A 23,687-nucleotide genomic window follows, 5' to 3' on the forward strand; every position below is an offset into this window, starting at 1 on the left:
ATCATGCCTGGCTAGTTTTACTAGTCTTTTATGGTACAATTTTTAGTTATTGGGAGTAAGATTAACTAATGTCAGAAGGCAAAACATCCTGCAGTTGCTAAAGCATTACATGAAAGCCCTTCTTTCTGCTGAAGGAATGATCATGGAGCCCCAGGAAAGAAGGTGGGCTTGAGCAGAGACGCCTCATGCCTTTGCAGCCCCTTTGGTGGGGCTCCCTGTAGTCAGTGGCTACCCTCTAATAGCCTCTAGAATGCAGTCTTAAGGAAAAGCAGCTAATGGAGATAGGAGGATGAGAGGCAGGACAAATTGCTTCTCAAAGTCCACAACTAGAGTCATTTATTCAAGATAATCTGGTGTGCAACACAGCCCAGTTGAAAACTCTGCAAGTGGGTGCATAGGGATCTATGCATTTGGGGAGTAAAAAAGTGACCAAATAAAAGGAAATATATTTTAGGGGATAACAAATCCAAGCATTGTTGGTTGCCACATGTCATCTAATTCTTTATCTTAGTCAAGTGCTGGGGTGCAGGATCAATAACAAGAAGAAAATATTTCTATTTGTTTTGCTTTGATCCATTTTGTGCTGCAGAATGAAACTGGACCCTAACGCATGCTAAGCAGGCACTCTGCCGCTGACCAGCTATGTCCCTACCCAGACAGTTACCTAAAAGTATAGACTAAGTTTGAAAGCCCCTAAGATAGACTGGAAAGCATGCAAAAGATTGAAATGCATTGAGTTGTATAAAACTAGGAAATCAGATTGGTCAGGTGGCTCCGGGAGTAAAAGCACTTACTAATAAGCAGGATCGCCTGAGACTGATCCCAGGCCCAATGGTAAAAGGAGAGAACCAGAGCCCACAGCGGAAAGTTGTTCTCTGACCATCTCCACACATGCCCCTTAGCATGGAGGCATGCACACACATGCGCGCGCACACACACACACACACACACACACACACACACACACACACACACAATAAATAAATAAATAAATGTTTAAAAACAATAGTGGGTCAAGGAGTGGCTTGAGAAAACCTCTGCTGTGTATTGTAGCCATTCAAAAAATGCTCTTAGCTTTCTGGGAAATGCTCAAAAGTGCTTTTTGGAATAAATTAGAGAAAACTTTAGGAAAATCACACAAAAGCAAAGGCTCTTTGGATGGGGAAAACACTAAACTCTTAACATCAACCAATGAATCCCTTTCCCTCATGAATGAGTATACATTCCCATTTTAATCTACATATTCAAATTCTGAATATGTATAGGATATATGTACACAAAGATTTTTTTCACTTGACATAGATAAGCTTAAGGTTTTTGACAGTTTTTCAACAACCTGAGTATCAAAATTTCCTTTTTTTTCCTTTGAAGGGACAGATGCTTAAAATTTCCTGATGGTTGCTGCCCTCTAATGGTCTAATTCGCAAGTGATAGAGTAATGAATGAACGCCCAACTGAATTATGTAGGTAGCTGTGTGCACATATATGTTTAAATATGTCATCAGTTATGGTATGGTGGCTACCACACAAACTCCAGAAACTTTGTCTAGTGTTAGTTTATTCTCAAGCATGGTGACTTCTATGCCAGTAATTGTATGTGAATAGCAGTGAAACCATTGAGCAAGTTTAGAATGAACCAGGGAAATGTTAAGTCGTCCTTTAGGAATACATTTCACCCAAAATATTGTGCTTAATAAACACACTTATTATAACTTCTTGAGATATATGATCTTCAAGTGTTCTGTAAGCTCTGAGAACTTTGTACTTTGTTTACCCACCAGGAAGCCTTACTAATTCAGAAAAATGTCTCATCAAAATACATTGTTCTGGGTGGTAGAAATATAGGGATTTCTCTGGACATGACTTATGTGAGAAAACACATTCAATGTCTGCCAAATACTGTCATTTAGCAGTATTACGTGTGTGTTGTTAATTTAAGACTTCTTGGTGTTCTTCTAAAAAAAGACCACCATGACTCTCTGCCACAGTGAGCACTGTCTTCTAAGTCCTCCCTGCTTTGGGTCCTTTCCTTCATGAAGCAGGCTGTAGGTTCTGATATTCTAGAGAGCACAGGCTCAAAATGAAGTAGATAGTAACTTAACAAGGAAAACAATGGGATTTAAGTACACACAAACCAAATTTCTCCTTGAAATCACATGATACCAATTCAATAATATTCACAAGCATTTCAAATGTATCGCATTAACCGTATAGAGGAGAAAGTTCTTACCATCTGGGGGAGTAAATACTGAAAGATTTGACTTGGGTCCAACCCCAGCACTGGTTTCCGCAGCAACATAGACATCGTACATTGTGAATGGTGTGAGATGTGTAAACGCAAACCGGAGGTCTTTCGTGCTATTATCCAAAATCCGCCCTGCAAAAAAGCAGAACAGACCCATGGGTTTTATGGGTATTTCATGGAATACATAATCATTTCATATCATGTATAGAAGCAAGGACGGTAATCAAATTGTTAAACAAAAATGTTGTTATTATGGATGAATATATTTGAAACATTTGCTTTAGTTTGATATAAATTTAAACAGTAGACACAACATGGAGATCTCTGGGCGAATAAAATAATTTTTCTTACATTACAGATCCCTGTTGAGTTCCTTTTTGGTTTTGATATACTTAAATGGGCAACAGAGGTGGGTGATCCGGTTCCTTTGGGATACTGTTTGTCTGACACACACAATGCCTGGGTTAGATCCCCAGTATATTATAATAATGATCATGAAGGTGTGTATATAATTCAAGATTTCTGAACTTGGAGGTGGACACAGGAGGGTCAGAGAGCACTATTGCCCTGACTCCTTATATAAAGTCCTCAGACTTCAAGCTCATGTCAACACAATATCTCCTAGCCTCGGGCTACTCACTTTCATTCTGTATCTGTTGTAGCTCTTAACTCTGCACTACCAATTTAGTGTGTGGTGATTTTATTAACCTTATAGATAAAAGTTAAATTATAAAGGTTTCTTAAGTAATTTTCTGATCATAAATATTATCACCAATAGCGATAAAAATGTATTATCTGACTTTCTTCTTCTTCTTCTTCTTCTTCTTCTTCTTCTTCTTCTTCTTCTTCTTCTTCTTCTTCTTCTCCTTCTCCTTCTCCTTCTCCTTCTCCTCCTCCTCCTCCTCCTCCTCCTCCTCCTCCTCCTTCTTCTTCTTCTTCTTCTTCTTCTTCTTCTTCTTCTTCTTCTTCTTCTTCTTCTTCTTCTTCTTCTCCTTCTTCTTCTCCTTCTTCTTCTCCTTCTTCTTCTCCTTCTCCTTCTTCTTCTCCTTCTTCTTCTTCTTCTTCTTCTTCTTCTTCTTCTTCTTCTTCTTCTTCTTATTCTTCTTCTTCTTCTTCTTCTTCTTCTTCTTCTTCTTCTTCTTCTTCTTCTTCTTCTTCTTCTTCTCCTTCTCCTCCTCCTCCTCCTCTTCCTCCTCCTCCTCCTCCTCCTCCTCCTGCAATGTGTTTCTATTTGAAGTCCTGTTACTCTACGACCTGAGGCAACATTACTTTCATCAAATCCACCTGTCAAAGGGTCTCACTGCTGACTGTGTTTTTACCTGGTTTGGACGCTCACCAATGATGCCCACTCTCTATCCACTCAATGTCATTACCAGGAGCAATTGCCTCACATAAACCATACATGTTCTAAAACTGCTCTTGCTGATGGAGGAAGAGAAAACCTGTTCCAACTTCCATGACATTGACCCTGACCACATTCAAAATGACACTAAATTGGTGCCTTGCATTTTCTCAGCTTCTATAGGCAAGTGGACTTGCCTTCTCAATGATTGACTTAGCACTTTCTCTTCAGACTTTCAAACCCTTCTGTCTCCTCTTCAGTCTTAGATAATGGTCTTGTTTCCCATTGCATGAAATACTTAGGTCAGGAAGAGATCAGCTGCCTGAGGAGTCCCTCTAGCAGTACTCTGCCTTACGATAGGCATGCCATATTTGTAGGTTAATCCAATCCCTATATTTAAGAAAAATACCTTACCTCTACCACCAGAATCAACTTTTCAACAAATCTCACCCAGCTTATGTCATTTTTTTCCTTTTGTTTTTCATTTTTAGAAACCTACTAATATTATTCCTAACAAAAATGAAATTTTCAACTGTGCTTGCTCCAACCCCTACTTCCCTCTCATTTGCATTTTTCAATATTCAAGCTTCTAATTAATAGAAGATATATGTTATCTAAGAGTTGAAAACTAATACCAAGTAGAAGAGTTGTGTGTGGGGGTGTAGTTGTGGGGTGTGTGTGTGTGTGTGTGTGTGTGTGTGTGTGCGCACGCGCGCACAGGCACACACACGTACACATGCACCGGGGCACAGGAAATGCTCTATCTTTTACTTTTAGAACCTTAACGTATTTCAGATTTTTAGTAGCAAAAGTTATTTAGAAATGAGTCTACTCACATGATGACTACCACAGAACCTTCACAAGGAAAGGATTTGCAACTTTAAGGTGGGTTTTTTGTTTTTTGAGGGTTTTTTTTTTTTGGTGCTTTCAAATAAACATCAGTATGACATTTATGTTATTTGATCATTGCTTGAATTAAACTTGGGCAGTTAACTACAGGATCTCATATCCAGAAAAAAAAGCTGCTAACTTAATATGCTTCCCATAGAATATCAGAACTCCTCTAGTTACCTCTGACAAGAGGATACTCAAGTCTGCTTATTTAGAAGATGGAGAATCCATTACCATTTAAGGCCACCAACAGCATTTTGAATAACCGTTTCACAGCAGATTTAACTTCACAATAATTTTGGACATAGTACAGGCAGTGTGTCCAGAGATTGCTGAAGATTATAAGTCGATGGTTTGATTTAAATGGAAACCTGATTTGTCACCAGTCTAAAGTTTTCTTGACCATAGATAGCACCTAACATCCTTATACTCACTTGTGGTTTAAAACGGATTAATGATTTTCTCATTAATCTATCATTCATATCAATTTAGGGTCTTTCTGGGAGTTTAGAGTTATATATCATCCATGTATTTTATATATTTCTTCTAAAAGGTAAAAGCAAAATTAACTAAGTCTTACCTGATGGCCCATATAATTCAACTCTGTAACTAAACTTTCCTGTGACAATAGTTGGTGGGTCCCAGGAAATTGAAAAGGCCTTTCCTGTGACATTCCCCATTATACAGTTTTGGGGTGGTCCTTCAGGCACTGAAATTATTACAGAGAAAGTGATCATGTAATATATATTAAGATAAAGAGAGATGCCATGTTTAGCAAGTAACACAATATGAAATACAAAAACCACACACACACACACACATACACACACACACACACACACACACACACACACACACACCCCAAAGTAAGTTTACCATGAAGAAAACAGAATAGTCTAGAACTGAACAGTTTGAATAAAATGTATGAAATGATCAGATGAATCTCTTTCGACAGTTTTCTAATGTACTAGTACAAATCATGGTGCTGTTGTCTTTATTTTATAAATTATTATAATATAATTCTTGCCAATGTCATGTTGTCCTAATGTAGCTATATGCATAGTACTTATGTATAGTCATATATAATGTATAGTACATATATTCAGTATATATATATTTCTTTTTAATCAATGTGAATTTTGACTTGAGAAAGGCTTTTTTTTCTGGTGGACATATAGGTGAAAAGATAAAACTTTTATGTTTCACATAAGTATTTATCTCTATCTTTGTTCTAAGAAGAAATGTACAGATAAAAGATTTTAATATAAAGACAAAACTTAACATGGGAAGATAAAACTTAACATTTAAATTTTGAAACATATTAAATGTTTTGGTATGTATTATTTTCTTTTATTGAAATGAACAGCACTGAATATTTACTCAAAGTTCTTATCCAATAAGTTTCATTTTATATGGTTTCCATGAAATGATTTTGTATTGTACAGGGGATAGAAAAGGAATTAGAGTTATAAAGATTCAAATGTAGTTATTTCAATCAAAAAATAATAGTTTCAAACTAACATGTGAAAGAAAATAGTAGAACCTGACATATGTGCCTTTGGGCAAGAGGATAATATTCTTTAGTGAAATTACCTTACATTTAACTTCTAGTGTCCTCAAAAATATATATGGTATTATTAAGAAAACTAAAGTATCAGGTACATACAAAGTTCATAATATCAATGCTAACCTGTCAAGTTATATGTTAGTATTCACATAAGCACATGTATAAATTAATTACACTTAGAAATATGACCTCTTGGGACTGGGGAGATGGCTCAGTGGTTAAGAGCATTGACTGCTCTTCCAGAATTTCTGAGTTCAATTTCCAGCAACCACATAGTGGCATCACAACCATCTGTAATGGGATCTGATTCCCTTTTCTGGCATGCAAGGGTACATGCAGATAGAGCACTCATATACATAAAATAAACATAAATCTTTACAAATATGAACTCTTAAAAGTTAATAGTAATAATGATGGGTGATTGCACTCATTCAATCCTAAAATCCCATCACACAGGTCAAATGACTGCCTATATTTCTAAGTATTATTTACCTTATACATATGTGACAGATTACTATTGATACCTGAACTTAGTATGCACCTGATATTTCAAGCAAGAGAGACACTGTTCATAGAGATATGACTGAAATCAGACATTAATCAATATTCGCTCTGCTGTTTCAGGTAGTTTCTTGCAGTTCTGCTAATAGCAATGTCAGTGAGGAAGACTATGGATAACTAAGTTTTGTTGGAAGGGCATAGACAATTAGGAGAAATTACAGAGGTCATGGATGGATAAATGCCATTCATACTATCTGACGAACCCCCTCTCTCAAGTGCCTCTTTCTTTTAGATGTTTAGTTTAGCACTGGAGATATTCCCAGTCGATGCCCATTGTCTATCATGGGAGAAAGAGTTGCTTAAAGGAAAGTAAGGTTAACAACAACAAAAAATTCTGTGGACAGCACGAAAGATATTCTTCTATAAATGGCTTCGTGTCACGTTCTCTTTTTCTAACAAAATCAAGCCACACCTGATTCTGGCGTCCTAACAATGGTGCTGTCAATATATCCTGCTTCCGTGGTAACGGCTGAGACTTCAAAGAGATACGTTGTGTAAGGTCTCAAGTGAGTCACCACAAAACTGATGGGCTCCTTCCACACAGAGCTGATCTTACTCCGTGCCGCCGTGCTGGATGACTGTGTGGTGCGAACTGTAGGTGTCACTCTACCCAGGGTTGGAGAGGGGCTGGTGGTACTCCACAGGAAAGATTCGCTGTTCTCCTAGTGAGGGAAGAAAGCACAGTAGGAAGACTCACATGATATCTCTGGGTAAACATAAGAACACTACCCACTTATTGTCTTTATAATATAAATATTATTTCTTAATGTGAGTGAAAATTTTAACAAGTTAATTTTCATAAGAAATTGCTAGGTTCTTATGGCTAAACTATTGGGACAGATGTTGCTGATTCTATCACATTAGGACACATATATCTAGTCTATTCATTATGCCTCAAACTTGAAATCCTACAGAGAATTTAAAGTAGGATAAAATGCAGATAAAACAGCAGCTAAATCATCAATAAGAAGTTTTAAAATTCATGTTAACCCAATAGAGAAAAAATAACCTAAGATAATTTCTATGTGTGTTCTTAACTGTTCCTATCATTTTAAAAACATAAGTACTTAAGTAAAACAAGACGACAAATGTTACCTTCCTGGACATTACAATGCATGCGCATGTGTGTGTGTGTGTGTGTGTGTGTGTTCAAAGGGATCTTAATTTGAAGGAGAAGATTTTTAGACTTCACTAAGCTATTTAAAACAAAATAACGTTGTCTGGCTGTTTCTCCATTGTTAATAACATGATTAAAAAGAAATCCCAAAGGTGACTTGGGAAAGCAGGATGTGAAGAAAAACCATGGTATCTCCGAAGGTCTCACGTCAATGACGAAAATGGCAATATTTTCACAAAGATATGCCACCAAGCAGCCCACCAGTTTGACCTAACATTGACTATGTATTTCCCTACTGGTGCTTTCCTCTATGACACATGGACTTACGGCCTCTACGCCAGTTGGGATGACACATTCACACCTTGGGTACTTATAAAGTATCTGCCCAACTGGAACATGCAGCCTACCACATAGTCTATTCTCACCTCTCCTTCCCCCACTGCCAAACCAATGCTGCCCCATGAATGAAGTCTTTTGTGCTATGCCCTAGAGGTATTCTCTTCACATCTGTAATTGCACCCCTGAAATACAGTCAGTTCCACATAGCATGACGCTATAGCCTAAGAGGATACCTTCACAACATATGAAAACGTGAAGAGGTAAACATAATAAAAATTTTGGTGTGTGTCACACTCACATTACATTCAGGTAATTTCCCAGACAAAATGTCCTCTACTCTGAGGGAGACATCCTTGACTACTATGCCACTTCTGGCGTGCTTGACGCTGATCTTGAAGCTGGTGATTTTGCCATTTGGTTGCCGAGGTAAATACCAAATCAAGTTTACTGCAGAGTAGTTGAGAGCTTCCACTGTGAGGTTAACTACTTTACCCGGAGCTGGAAACAGGAAAAGGTTGGAGGAAAGGGGAAATTGTTGTAAAACTTAAGATGCTGTTTACATACTTCAGGGATATTACATTTCCACCTGACATGAAATGAAATATGTAACACCTTGAATAAAATCAACTTTCTAACTAATTAGATATGTATATGTTTGTGTGTTTGTTTCACCTCAAAATGTTTTACAAAATGTGTCGAACCACGAGTACTTCAGAATTATTGGTCCATCACATCTATTCATTCAATAAGCATTTAAAATACACATGAAAACTATTAAATCAGTAGATTTTTATGAATAAAAAGCAAGTATGGGCTGAAATTTTACCTCCTTAAATATTTTGGAATTATGTAAGCACTATAGAAGTTGAAAAATCATAAAGTCAAAATAGTAGCCAAAATACACAAAATTCATATCTTAAAATTTCATAAATATGTAGTGTCTAACATCAAGTAGATATATATTCAATTAATAGTTTATGGGATTTTTTTGAGTTTTAGATATCCTCAAAATCAACCTTTTCTACAAAATTTCTCATCTATTATTAATTATCTATGATGATAATCTGTATGCTTAGTTTCCATGACAGCCATATTACATCAGAATGTAAGAAGTGTGCACATAAAATAGGTATGCAAGTAAATAATCAAGATCTTTCAGATTATAGAATAAAACAAAAATGATTGAGATCAGATGACATCCAATAATAACGGGGACTAGTATTAAGATAATAAATGGTTAGAATTTTCGTTGTGCCTAAAAACACCAAAATCTGCTTTGTAAAAGAAATATTCAAGAAGTTAGGTCCTTAGAAGAAAGGTTCAATACAAGTTAGACAATGAGAATGAAGAAATTATGAGCAAAGGCATTTTAATGACAAAAGAAAGTTACCACAGTTATTGAAAATGGTTACTGGTAGATAAAATAATAAGTGGAAAACTTTCTTATGGAGAATCGATGAAATAAGGTTGAAGTTTGTTAAAGATTTAATATTCAATTTATTTGGTGTATATGAAATAAAATAAAATAAAGGGACTAAAATTGCTACATACATTATACTGTGTAATGGTAAAATTATTTCTTTTCATGAATATTAATCCTTTTTAAACTTTTCTCATTATAATGATAAGAGTGTCCTTGAATATTTATATATTAATGACAACTTTCACACAGGCATATCCAGCTGGTCCTTAAAAGAGTTGTAAAGAGCAGGGGTTGACGTCTCTCCTTTAATCCCAGCACTGAGGTGGCAAAGGCAGGCAAATCTCTGATTTCAGGCCAGCTTGTTTTACAGAGTGAGTTCCATGACCACCAGGACTACACAGAGAAACCCTGTCTCAGATAAATAGATAGATAGATAGATAGATAGATAGATAGATAGATAGATAGATAGATAGATAGATAGATAGATAGGTGGGTAGGGGTGGATGGATAGATGATAGAAAGATAGACAGACAGATGATAGATAGATAGATAGATAGATAGATAGATAGATAGATAGATAGATAGATAGATAGATAGATAGATAGGTGGGTAGGGGTGGATGGATAGATGATAGAAAGATAGACAGACAGATGATAGATAGATAGATAGATAGATAGATGATAGAAAGAAAGATAGAGAGAAAGATAGATAGATAGATAGATAGATAGATAGATAGATAGATAATTGTAAAGAAATGGTTAAATTGAAGGAATTTATAAGCTAACCCCCCTTTTGTTACATTCTGAAACTTGGATTTCAAAAACAGAAAACCATAGCATTAATCAAATAACAAAGTGTTAGTAAAATCTTTCTGACTTTCTCTAGTTAAATACTCTACTTCTTAATCGTGTATATATATGCATACAATTATTTATAGATTAACTATACAGAGAATGCATACACTTTGATCCAACTATAAGTTTACTATAAAGTACCAAAAGTCTTACGTATCAAAACTTTGGTGTTTGGTTGGTTGGTTGGTTGGCTTTGATGGTGGTGGTGTTTAGAGTTTTTGTTTAATTTTATTTTGTTATGCTTTGTTTCCTACATTACTATTTAGACATTGAGCTATAAGTTATCCATTCAACATTTAAATCTGAAATAAATTTTATACTTACTTGAAAGAAAAGATAGTTCCCTAGGGAGTTAAGTACTGGGCTTTTAATGTTGGAGGCCAGAATATTATTCATTCAGCTTGGTTTCACTGATTAGCTTGGATGTATTTCTCTTTAGACTACTTTTCTTCATCAAAAAACAATTTATCTTCATTTGATAATTACACATTAAATGTGAAGAATTTAACATCTCTTAAGGCAGTAATTCGATTGCCAAATGCACTACACATTTTCTTCTATACTAACTGTGGTAGCCTCTTGATGTACCGGGACTCATTTCCAATTACACTTAGCAACTGGGAGAATTTTACTTTGACATATATAACACCCATAATGGGAAAAACTCATAGACATTATTGTATAAATCTAATATACCTGGCATATTAATTCACATATTTGTTTGTCTTATCCCATTAGAATATAAGATATTGTTAAATAGTTGCTAATTGGAGAGACTATTGTATCACTATTTCTCTATTCACTATTTCTCTTTATATTCATTTGATTCTAATTGGATTACAGGGTATTTTGGTCATCCAAGGAGGAAATGAAAATGCGTTGAGCAGCAAGATCTACAGTGGATTAAGACCCTGGATACATTTCACAAAAGTACTGGCAGGAGATGCTGGTAGCCTTGGATATTACTTGGAGGAAGGAACAGAAGAGATGATGGTGACAACAAAGCTCCTGTCAGCCACAGGAGGAAGGGAGATGCGTCAGCTGGTTTGATAATGCCTGAGTCTTACAGACTGATATGCTGATCATCAAAGTCTGCATTTTCATGTCTGACATCGCAGAATGCCTGTATCACTGGTGCTGATGGTGAAAGAGATGTAAGCTTACATGGAAAAAGCTGATTATATCTCTAGATGGTCACAGAAACATATATGCATGGGAAGAATTATGGATGAGTAGTCAGTGTATTCAAATATCCACAGAGGTGTCCTATGCATTGACCATGATGGCACCTACTTGTGAGCCTAGCAGTCAGAACACTTAGGAGGAACATCCAAAGTCTTAGGCCAACTTGGATGGCACAGTGACTTTAAGGCTAACCTGGACTGCAGGGAAAGAACTTTCCTTAAATAAATGAGTTAAATTAAACTAGAGTGGTTGGCCTGAAATAATAATAGGTGCTTCTTCATCGGGTGTGTGTGTGTGTGTGTGTGTGTGTGTGTGTGTGTGTGTGTGTGCGTGTGTGTGTGTGCATGTGCATGTGTATGTGTACATGTGTGTGTGCATTGTGTGCATGTATGTGTGCATGTGTGTGTGCATATGTATGTGTGTATATGCGTGTGTCTATGTGTGTGTGCTTGTGTGTGCATGCGTGTGCATGTGTGTGTGCATGTGTGTGCATGTGTGTGCATGTGTATGTGCATGTGTGTGTATGTGTGTGTATGTGTGTGTGTGTGTGTGTGCGCGCGCGCTTTCAAATGTTCTACCCCTGAGATGATAATTAGAAAGAAAACATTTTTCAGAATACTTTTACTGTTATAAAAAACTAAAAGGAATTCAAAGGCCATTCTCAATAAATTTATACATTTTCCATCATAGTTTCATTACATTCCAAGTTTTCAAATAATAAGAATTTGTGATTAAATTAATTTAGAATTAATGATTTAGGAAAATTACCACTTTCTGCAGTTTGAAAAAGAAATGGGTCACTAAACACTCCGATGCCAGCACTGTTTTCAGCAGCAACCTGAAACAGATCAGGGGTTTTATGTTCAATTTCTTTGCTTTGTAAGTACACAGAACCTTAAATAATACAATGTCCATTTTCCTTCAAGGTAAATTCTAAAGCAATTTTCCTGTAATTCTTACAATATTCCCCAACTAAAAAGCAACATGTGGGGTGGGGAGCATTTCATGTAATCAATCTAGAAAGAGGTCTGGCCAACATCCTTTAGATAAAAAAACAACAAAAAACAAACAAAAAACTGGACAAAAGAAGTCAGTAGACATGGCCAGGTTCATACAAGAAATAATGGTAAAACATGAATTCAGTTGAAATACATGTTCCAAAGCTCAGTCTTTAACACCATGTACTGTACAAAGAACAGACTATACATATGACATCAGACATTAAGGTTCACACTGTATAATTAGGGAAATGAGTACTCAGAAAAAGTGTGAGTGAAAAAATAAACATGCTTAATTTACAACATAGAGTACAAAGTCAAAAATCAACAGGCACACTAACTAATTTTTATTTGCGTGATTTAATGAGATAGTTCAATAGGCAGAGAAGACACTGCGAATGTCTTTGAAATTCCTAAGCCTTTACAAAACTCATGAGTGGGACTTGACAATCTTGTAGCTCTTCCATAGATGGGAAACTTTAGACAATTTGCTTAATTCTTCTAAGGCACGTGTTTTTCCCATATTTGACTGAGAATAATAATTCACCTATGTCACAGGGTTTTTCCGAGACTCACTGAAATAATATACACAGAACACTTAACAGACTTTCCCCATAGGTGTTAGTTATACTGCAGATATCAAATGTACCATGCCAAATTCTCTTTGGAACTCATCAATGGCTAACATTTATTTGAGGAGAGCAAATGTTACAACATGATTTATGAAGTGTGAGATGAAACATAGGCTGGAGGCTTCTTAACAAGCCTGAAATAAGAGAATTCAGAGAAATAAAATGCAAACTCATAAAAAGAGATCTAAGCAGAACTAGTCTGGGCAAGTTGACTTTCTCTCAACAATAATTTCTTACATCACATTAAAATTTGTAGGAAATAAATTTTGCAGTTTTTAGGTGTCAAAACCCTCCTTACAAAATCTGTCCTATGGTGTCTTATTATTGGGAAGGACCACCACAGTTAGTAAGCTTTCACAAGTCTTCTTCTCTATGCTCATTCATTTTCAAAACTCAATCAAAAGATGCATGTGTTGGAGCTGGGGAGATGGCTCAGAAAGTAAGGGTGTTTGCCCCCCAAGCCTGACAACCCAAGTCAGAGCTCTAGAACCTTTGAGGTAGAAGAAAAATCAACTCCCGCAAATTGTCCTTCGACCTCAACACATGGACACATGTTCCATGACATGCATGTCCCGCATAGCACCATAAATAAATAGTAAGTAAATAGATGAATATCTTCTAAAGAGAAAAGATTTTTTTTAAGTTGGAAAGAACAAGAAGCCAAAAAGATAGCTCTGTTCTTTACTCTCTCATCTACAAATGTCATAGCTATCCCCTATTAGCAGACATTTCTATTTAATCCAACACAGTACTGCTTTATATAAGTTCATCTTTATTTAATATCCAAGTAAAACATTAAATCACGAATCCTTAATGTTGTAAAGTATCACATCCTTTTAGAAACACAAAAGAGTAGGGTTCAGTGAACCTTCATTGAGTGAAACAGAAGTGAACATTGTTTTTATAAAACTGTTGCTTCCATAGGTTTTAATCCGTTACCCAAACGTTAAGTACCATGCATCCAAATGTAACCGAGTTAGAAAAGAAACACCAATGCTAGATTTAAGTCCCATTAAAAAGAGAAGTATTTTAGTCTGGGATATTGGATTAGTGGCTGAGCATTTGCCTAACATGCAGGAGGTTCTGGGTTCTGTCCTCGCCCGGTAAAACATTTAAAATAATAAATAAATGGCATGTAATATTTTTCATTTTTGAAACCTAAAATAGCTACTTTAAGCTCAGTTTGCTTTCTGTGGAAGATAATAAGCCAAAGCTTTCTTTTTAAAAGAAAAATAGATGGTATGTTAATGCTCATCGACATAGAGAAGAAGAAAGATTGCAAACCTTCTCCAGGCTTTGCGTATGTGTTTGAATGTCGAGCACATGATAACGTCACTCCTAAGCAGCTCCGTTTGTTCAACTAGCAGGCTTACAAGGTGGGCGAAACTCTCACTTTCCTCTGGGTTTACTATTTCAATACTCAGTGTCCACTCACAAAATATTTACCTTAATCTCATATGTTGTTCCAGGATTAAGGTTAGTGAGAAGAACCTCCAGACTGTCTGGCTTCGCTCTCGCTCGGGTATATGCTGTCTGCATCCATGGACAGACTTCCTTGTACTTAACAACATAAGATATGATTCTTCCATTTGGGTTAGGAGGGGTATTCCACGAAAGGAGTATCCCAGCAGAGCCAACTCTCTCCCCGGCTAGGAAGACTGGAGGCCCCGGTTCTAGTTTAAAAAAAACTCATGTTATTAAATGATCAGTCATTCTATTTCCACCAAAAAAAGAGGTAAATGTTTTTAAAAAAGTATTTATAATGTAAACTTTTGAAGTTCCCAGAAATCATTATGAATTTATTCTTCCTACAGCTTTGGGGGGGGGAAGACTAAGTAATGAATTATTTTCAGTAACACCACAAACATTCTTTTCCAGGAATGCAAAGAATGGAATGCTATAAAATGCTACGTGCCAAACACACTTCTGATGCCAAGTCATCCTTTGAAATGCTTTGTTACGGCAAGGCTTACCTGCATGAAGTAAGAACAAGACTCAGCCTTACAAAGTGAATAGCTTTTAACGTAAGGAGTATAATGAGTTCATTTTCTTGACTCCAGTAATCCAAAAGTCACCAATAACAGACTATCTAATCCACTCCACAAACAAAATTAGTTACCTTTTCTCTTTGAATGTAAGGGAAACAAGGTTTCCAGCAGAACACAAATTGTAAATATTTTCTTAACTTTCCATTTCACGTTAATTACTCTATACTGATTTCACACATATAAAGCAAACTGCCGACGTAAATATTTCTGTCCACCAGAGTCATGAAGAATAAATACATTCAATGAAAAGAAAGTTAGAACAGGGACTCACTTGTCACATTTGTTGCCAGTGTTCTACTCACAGGCGAGCTGTAGGTCGTGGCAGAAATTGAAGATAGCGTTATATCATACCCAGTGCCATCAAAAGAACTGGAAACATCAACCTAGAATACCAAAATTACATACCACATGATTTCTGAAAAGCGAGTTAAAATAATAAATCTAGCATCATTTGAAAAGCTAAACTGTACTGACCAAAGTAGCAAAAACAAAGTTGCATATCACCATAAAATATGAATTTGTTGTATGACTGGTTACTAACCTGAAATAAAATAAAAGCTCACAAAACATCCTATGTGATCAGACTCTAGACCAATATTTCTACCTACGCCAGCACTTTGTCAACATGGAAACACTAACATCTTCAAAATGTCTACAGCCTATTACTGTAGTCCCTTATTTTTTAAGAGAACACATAAATTACCTGTGACTCTGAAGTTCCAATGAGAAGGAAAAGGAAAGAGAAAAGAAAATCCATCATTATTACATTTTTTCTAGCAGCACAATCACATTGATGGCTCTGGAGAGAAATGTTGCCTGCATTAATGATTTAAAGTCAGATCCCCCTGGCAAGTACACAATTAATGAGCCTGGATTACTCAATAGCTCTGCCCTTCCTTTGTTAAACTATTCATGAACTCTTGGATGGATGGCTGTAGGTTCAGTACACACACACACACACACACACACACACACAGAGAGAGAGAGAGACAGAGACAGACAGAGAGAGACAGAGAGACAGAGAGACAGAGAGACAGAGACAGAGACAGAGAGACAGAGACAGAGAGACAGAGACAGAGCCAGAGTCAGAGAGAGTCAGAGACAGAAAAACAGAGACAGACAGACAGACACACAGAGACAGAGACAGAGAGAGAGAGACAGATGATAGGCAGAGAGAGAGAGAGAGAGAGAGAGAGAGCACGTAAAACACCAGAATGTTGAAACTTATACTCATGAATTTGACATTTGATATGATTATGTCTACACTCTATGCTTTTAAAAACCTCTCAAGGAAAAAGTTCAGGAGTTTTGTACAGGAATTTCCTGCCAGGGCCAAATATAAATGCATGCAGGCTGGCCAAGTGCGAGAATGAAAACTGTACCTGATATTCTCCACCTCCAAGATCTGCGATAGTAATGAAGCCACAGCCGGGAATAAGATCCACCAGAAGCCTCTCCTCGCAGCTCATGGCTGTCTCCAGGGAAGAGAAAAGCATCGTGTAGACATAATTAAGCCTTTATGGTTTCCAGGGATTTCCAGTTCTGATACTGAAAATTTAGAGGTTCAAATACAGTTGATTTTTTTAATGTAACAAAAAATTGAAAATCAAGAGCCTACAGTTACATTTTTTAAAATAATCAAATTGTTAGAAAGCAGTGACTACTGAGTGCCCTTTATCCACAGGTGTTAAGAAAGTGCATCTTCAATGACATTTACTTTCTTAATTTTTCAATATAATTATAAGAGCTAACTTATGAATTTATTTCTGTCCCTAGGATATTCCTTCGTTTATATAACTTGTTGGTTAATTTGCTTGTTGTTTTCAGAGTTTATCTTCTATGTGAGCATTAAAATCATTTTAAAATTCAATGTAGACTACCCGATTGGCTAGATAGTTTTTCACAGAGGATGACTGGGAAAAATGTGACAGGAATTCATACATTTCAGATTAATGTTCAACTAATTTTTAAACGTTAGTTTCCATACTGGAAATGGAATAATGACTTTTTAAATGATAAGTATCAATTGTATTCCCGGTTGCAATCACATTATTCTACCAGTCCTTCCACTCTTGTTTCTGCTGCCTGCAATCATTAACCAGAATTTCTACACAGAGTGCGCTGCTGACGAGTTAGATTTGTATCCTGCCTTATCATTAGAGCAGATTTCAAACAATAGAGGCAGAACAAGAGAGGTGATAAAACAAATCTTGTCAAAACACACCTGACACAGACCCAATCCAACACCGAAAAGACGGAGTCTGGAAGAATCTCTAAATTCCATTTGTCATTTCAAAGTTTCAACCCTATAGAAGATTTGACAATGTTATAATTAAAAATGTAGACTTCATAAATTTGAAAGTATAACTTATTTTTCAGTATTTTTCTTCCTATTTATTTATTTTAGTGTGTGTGTGTGTGTGTGTGTGTGTGTGTGTGTGTGTGTGTGTGTGTAATGGTTTGATTAAAAATGTTCCCAATTGACTCAGACATTTGAATATTTGGTCCCCAATTGGTGGCATTATGTGGAAAACCTTAGGAGCTGTGGCTCTGTGAGAGAAAGCATGTCACTGGAGGAGGATTTTAAGAATTTAGGAACTCTCCATTCCTGGTGCACACTCTCTGCTTTCTCCATGGGGTAATAGATGTGCACTCTCCCTTGATCCTATGCCAGCTCCGTTTCCAGGATTCCCTGCCGTTATGGGCTCTCATCTCTTGGAAACTGTAGGCCCAAATAAACTCTCCCTTTATAAGCTGCCTTAGTCCTGGTGTTTCCTCACAGCAATAGAAAAGTAACTAAGACAATGTATGGTGGTGGTCATGGATGACACAACACACATGTGGAGGTCACAGGATAACTTTTAAGAGTCAGCACTTTCCTTCTATGAAGTTGATTCTGGGAATCACATTAGATGGTGAGACTTGAAAACAGAAACCTTTATCCAGTGAACTAAATTTTAAGCATGGTAATATTTAGAAGTTTATCTTCTCTACAATACCTTCATCTGATAACTCTTCTTTCTTGTCGTACACACTTTCTCAACAGTTCAGACATTCTCCATTTAATGAGTCCTACTACTTACAAATACTATAAACAGATAAAAAAGATCAGAGAAAACACAACTTATGATTAAATTATTTTGTCGTGACTATATGCTGGATCACTTCTAGGTCATTCAGTTCATAAACCCAACCTAAGTCCTCTATATTCTCAAATTATAGAGAAAATGTAAATTAAGTTGATGTATGCCAGGAATCCCTACAATTGAGAGGTTGAACTAGTCTCATTCTGTGGCTGTGATAAAAGCTCTGAAAAAAAGTGACTTGAGGAAGAAAAAATGTATGTGAAAATCAAAAATGCAAAAGGCTCCTAGCCCAAAACATAAAGGAAATCCAGAACAAAATAAAAAGACCAAACATAAGAAATACTATGTACAGAAAAGAGTGAAGACTCCCAACTTAAAGGGCCAGTAAACATCTTCAACAAAATTATAGAAGAAAACTTCCCTAACCTAAAGAAAGAGATGCCCATTAACATACAAGAAGCCTACAGAACTCCAAATAAATTTGACCAGAGAAGAAATTCCTGTCACATAATAGTCAAAAACACCCAATGCACAAAACAAAGAAAGAATATTAAAAGCAATAAGGGAAAAGGGTTAAGTAACATATAAAGGCAGACGTATCAGAATTATACAAGACATCTCAACAGAGATTCTAAAAGCCAGAAGATCCTGGACAGATGTCATACAGACCCTAAGAGAAAAAAAATGTCAGCCCAGGCTACTGTACCCAGCAAAACTCTTAGTTACCATAGATGAAGAAACTAAGGTATTCCATAACAAGCCCAAATTTAATCAGCATATTTCCACAAATTCAGCCCTACAAAGGATAATAGATGGAAAACCCCAACACAAGAAGGGAAACTGTACGCTAGACAAGCAAGAAATTAATCTTCTTACAACAAAACCAAGAGAGGCACACAAACATAATTCTGCCTCTAACAACAAAAATAACTGGAAGCAATAATCATTGGTCCTTAATATCTCTTAATATCAATAGACTTAATTCCGCAGTAAAAATAAACTTTAGAACAAGTAAAATACAAAGTGGAAGTACACAGTGCCATTGCCAAGGGCTTGGTATTCTAATTCCCAAAGAATTTATGCAAAGTTGGAGGCTTCAGGCAATATTCACACAGATCTATTAAAACATATTAAAAACTGAGAGACTTTCAAATTCCACGTATATTTTCTATGTAGCAACACTATCTGATAAACTTCAGATAACACATTTAAGTATTTCTGCGGTTAAACCATAGGTTGGGCATAATATATTTTATGTCTGAAAGATAACGTAACTAAACTTAAGAAATGTAAAACTAAAGGAACTCTTTGAAAGCTCAAGATACACTGGGAGCTTTTATACACTTGCAACAGATCAAGGAACAATATCAGTGAATACTATTATTTCCTCGTAAAATGGTAAATGAAGTTAGGTAATTTCACCCAAATCTCATGTGATTAGGTAAATAACAGAGCCAAAATTTAGACCCAATGTAATGTCTCCAAGCTTTAATCAACACTATAGTTAACATTTCTAATTTTCACGTTGTTAACAAGTATCAGCACACCCCTATCCCCACAAAATATCTTGAGCAGGGTCACATTTAGCACATTTAGGAGAGACTTCAGCACCAAATATGGTGATCTATTACTCTTTTTTCAAATTTGGGGTCCTCATTTAAGCTTAAGAGACTCAACCTGAATATGTCTTATAACAAGATGCCATATATTTAATAAGTTCCTCCAGTACCCAGAGGGGTTGGACTTGAATTGTTTTATCAATCCCTCCACAGAAGATTTGCCAGAAAAACCCCAGCAACACAAAGGAGTCGAACACTATGATGTAAGGAGAAGGTAGTAAGAGATAATAAAGGTGAACTGGGTGGGTCTGAATTGTCAATGGAAAGGACAGTGGGAACAATGACCTAGAAGCCCCTCCAGCTAATTCACACATCTTCCTCAGGAAAGAGCCACATGTGGACATTATTAAACACATGTCACTGAAAACTAGTCTCTGTGTCATAATCATAGTGAAACCCAAGAGAGAAAAGCAAAAATGCATAGCTCTCATACAAAAGACACCGCTAATATTGTGAAGAGAATCAATGAATAATAAACGACACACTCCAGCTTAGTCTCTCTTTAACAAAACCCGGACTAGGTCCTGAAATTGCTCATTAAAACTTTGAGGAAAGCCATGGACTTTAGCTATTTCCAGTTCTGTCATCTGCGAGTTCCCAAAACCTGGATACTTTCCTTATAAGTCAACGAAAGCTAATTATCTTTATTCTTCTTTCCTCCATGCTCTAAATCAAAACAAAAAGAATAATATTAATTTTATAAATTTAGACATTATTTGCCTCAATAAACAACTGTTGTGTGTTAGAAGTAAAAATAGTTTCCTGGACAGACGTGCCCATCCATCTTGTGGGAGGAGAACTGTCGTACTGAAAAAGGAAAGGCATGAAATCGGCATGCAGTTCAGTGCTTACTGATTCATAGGCACCCCTGGCAACATCCCTTGCTTTTCTGGAGTGGGAAGATAAAGGAAATGAGTAGAATGCAAGGAACCTCAGGTATGAGACGGGTAGTAGCAGAAAGTAGCACACAATTACACACGAATATTATTATCTTAATGGGGTGCTACATTTAGACACAGTGAGTTATATTAACACATTAATGAAGGATAGAATGGAAAGAACTTTACGTTATCTAATCATAAAATTATGTAACACTTTAATAGAATTAAAAACACACAGTCTCTTATCTCTGAAAAGGCATGTTAAAGAGTGCGCACTCATCAGAACTCGATTGAAGTAAACATAATTTGTGCCTTATTTGAACTTGCAAAGGGTGTTTGGAGACCTGGGATGATAAATTTTGTATGAAGAGAGAAACGATCCCAATTATACAAGTGCACTTCACTGAGCAACTGGGATGTGGTTGCCCAATTCATTAAACTTTAACAAATAATCTTATTGATTGCAAATGACTCAGGTAACCACCCGTAGCATAATGCTTACCATAACAATAATACAAATTCTAAATATCAATATGCTTGTAAAAACTGTCTTTACTTAATAACAGATACATATTTTTCTATCTCTGAAGAGCACACAGTGAGGTACCCTTGTGAGTGTGTATAAATTCCATCTAACAATGGATAATTTTATTCGGTCTCAGTGTAATATGTGGAAAGATCATTCTGCATGCCATTTGATTTAAAATGTAAAATTTAGAACAGAGAAATGAGAATCCTTTACATTAAATCCTTTAACATTAAAAATTTTTGACTATTTACCTCAAAATACCTGTACTGAATAAAAAAAATGATTTGAATCATTGTATTAAGGATGAAATCTTTCATGAACGATCTATTATTCAGGATGTCTCTGTCTTGGATGACATTTACAAATGACAAATAGAATGCCCACTCCTGACCTTGTGACCTTGCTAATATAGAATATCCTGTCCTCTTTCCTTTGAGCTTGACGCTACCGGTTAGTAAAAGGTCATCTCAAGTTCAACTCATCTCTGATAATGTCACTTAGGATTAATATCTGCTTTCCATAAGCACCACAAACATATGGAAATGACTGCATATGTGGTGTTCTGTTTCCCAGCAAATACTTACTAAGAACATACTAAAAGTGCAGCATGATTCCAAGAACAATGTTATTTTGCCAAAACAATAAAGGACTTCTGGTTGACCTTCCAGTGTTGGCGCCCACTGACAAATGACTATGTAAATAAACAAATAGGATAATCAAATCACAGATGCACTAGAAAGAGAGGTTTTATCTAAATTTGACAACCGGAGAGGAAGATAAAATTATATTTGAATACAGAGAGCAATGATAGGGGAAAAGTTAATCAGATCCGGATGTGAAATGCCCAAGCAAAGTGAACAAGCTTGTCATTTACAGGGGATGTAGTTAAATATTTGAGGAACAGAGTCATAAACAGCTACTACATAATAACTCAGTGGGCTGGAAAACTAAATAAACATCAGCCAGGAGAGGTCTCCGAGACCATAGTTCAGCTTGTATTCGAAAAGCAAGTGGACAATTTAAAACCAATGCTATATGAATGTTAAGGAAAATGGCACTCAACTGTTAGAAGGGAGATTTGAGTCAGCTAAGGTGCTGGTCTTCATAAGAAAAGAAAGAATGAGAAAAAAATGGATGGACTTGGAGTCTGCTTTAGAGGTTAAAATGGCTTCCACGCTCTTGAAACTGAGCAGACAATTTTTTTTCAAACACTAGTGCTATGGCCAGAAAGGATTCGTGAATCACAAAAAACCACCAAGGAGCCGATTCTGAGGTAGTCGCACTAGGGTCTCTATTTACACTCAAGCTTGAGCCGCACCACCATCTCTGACAGAGCAGGATAGGAAGGGGCAGCCCAGAGCCTAGTTGTAGGCCAGCGTTTTACAGAGGCAAGGAGGGGGTATGTGGTCTGATATACTTCTGATTGGGGAGGCCATTATGACCTTTAACATAAATGGCTGGCGCTGGGAGACAACCATAAACTTAACTTCTGCTTTCTCCCTGATTGGTGGTTGTTAGGAAGTGAAGTGTCGGGTGGCTTGTAACCAGGAGGTACAGATGTGTTGGGGAATAACCTGGAAAATGGTGCTAGGTACCAGTTTGTTAGTTAAACTTGAGTCCAACCTTGGTTCAATTTCTCCTAAGCTAGAGTTTGAACCCAAAAGATCTGGTCTCTCTCACTAGGAAGATGGTTCTTTCTAAAATATTTAGTGAGAATTTTGGTTTCTTTAAAAGCATAGAAATGTTATGGGAATGTTTTTTTTTAAACTCCAGGTTGCTTCAGATTGTCTGCAGACTATGATCTGCCTCAAGCTCTGGCAGGACACATTTTTGCCAGCTGCAGATAGTTTCTGGAAGTATATATTTATAATCCCGGAGAGTCTTGAAAGTGTATAAAAATTCTAGAGCCCCGAGAGCGGTGGCTGCTGCTCTTCTTGTTGCTGCTCTACTGATGATAGTTGCTGCCATTGCTGGTTCTTGGTTGCTGGTTGCAGGCTGCTGGCTGCTGGCTGCTGGCTGCTGGCTGCTGGCTGCTGGCTGCTGGCTGGAAATATCAAAATTGCCCCCCAAAAAACTCATGCTCCTCATCAGCAGGAAGAAGTTTGATGAGATCAGTGCTCCCTTCTTTTCCTCTAGCCTTAATGTTGGGGAATTGGAAGGGATAAGGGTGGTACATATAGGAACACATAAGGAAGCCAAAAGTCAGATAACAAAAATATTCTTTCTTTTGTGCATAGCCACAGTTCTCAGCTAACCAAACAAACAATTGTAAAAGCAAAAGAAATTTCCCATCCTGGAATTTGCAAAATTTGCATTTGCTGAGTATCACCTCACTGAATTTTCTCAAGCAGTCTATAAAGCCCTTTCACA

The 23,687-nt window shown here is 36.6% G+C and overlaps 1 protein-coding gene and 1 long non-coding RNA gene across 3 annotated transcripts in view; one reads left to right on the plus strand and one right to left on the minus strand.

Annotated features, from left to right (window-relative positions):
• The window catches only part of LOC120093580 (uncharacterized), a 197,410-nt gene extending 185,642 nt beyond the window's left edge, over nucleotides 1-11,768 (plus strand). Inside the window, exon 3 of one of the 2 annotated variants that reach the window (XR_015624629.1) lies at nucleotides 11,183-11,768. This is a non-coding gene — a long non-coding RNA (uncharacterized LOC120093580). The remainder of the gene's footprint in view (nucleotides 1-11,182) is intronic. The other variant, XR_015624630.1, reaches the window with a different exon arrangement.
• Nucleotides 1-16,028, minus strand: part of Ptprq (protein tyrosine phosphatase, receptor type, Q) — a 182,501-nt gene extending 166,473 nt beyond the window's left edge. The window contains 8 exon segments of the mRNA NM_022925.2: nucleotides 2,231-2,377; nucleotides 5,059-5,187; nucleotides 7,019-7,268; nucleotides 8,361-8,560; nucleotides 12,293-12,362; nucleotides 14,601-14,827; nucleotides 15,474-15,585; nucleotides 15,906-16,028. Coding sequence (NP_075214.2) covers nucleotides 2,231-2,377; nucleotides 5,059-5,187; nucleotides 7,019-7,268; nucleotides 8,361-8,560; nucleotides 12,293-12,362; nucleotides 14,601-14,827; nucleotides 15,474-15,585; nucleotides 15,906-15,962 — 1,192 coding nt within the window. The 5' untranslated portion in view covers nucleotides 15,963-16,028.
• Between the last annotated feature and the right edge of the window lie 7,659 nt (nucleotides 16,029-23,687).

The sequence above is a fragment of the Rattus norvegicus genome, chromosome 7 (genome assembly GCF_021556685.1).
Source record: "Rattus norvegicus strain SHRSP/BbbUtx chromosome 7, alternate assembly SHRSP_T2T, whole genome shotgun sequence".
Taxonomy (NCBI): domain Eukaryota; kingdom Metazoa; phylum Chordata; class Mammalia; order Rodentia; family Muridae; genus Rattus; species Rattus norvegicus.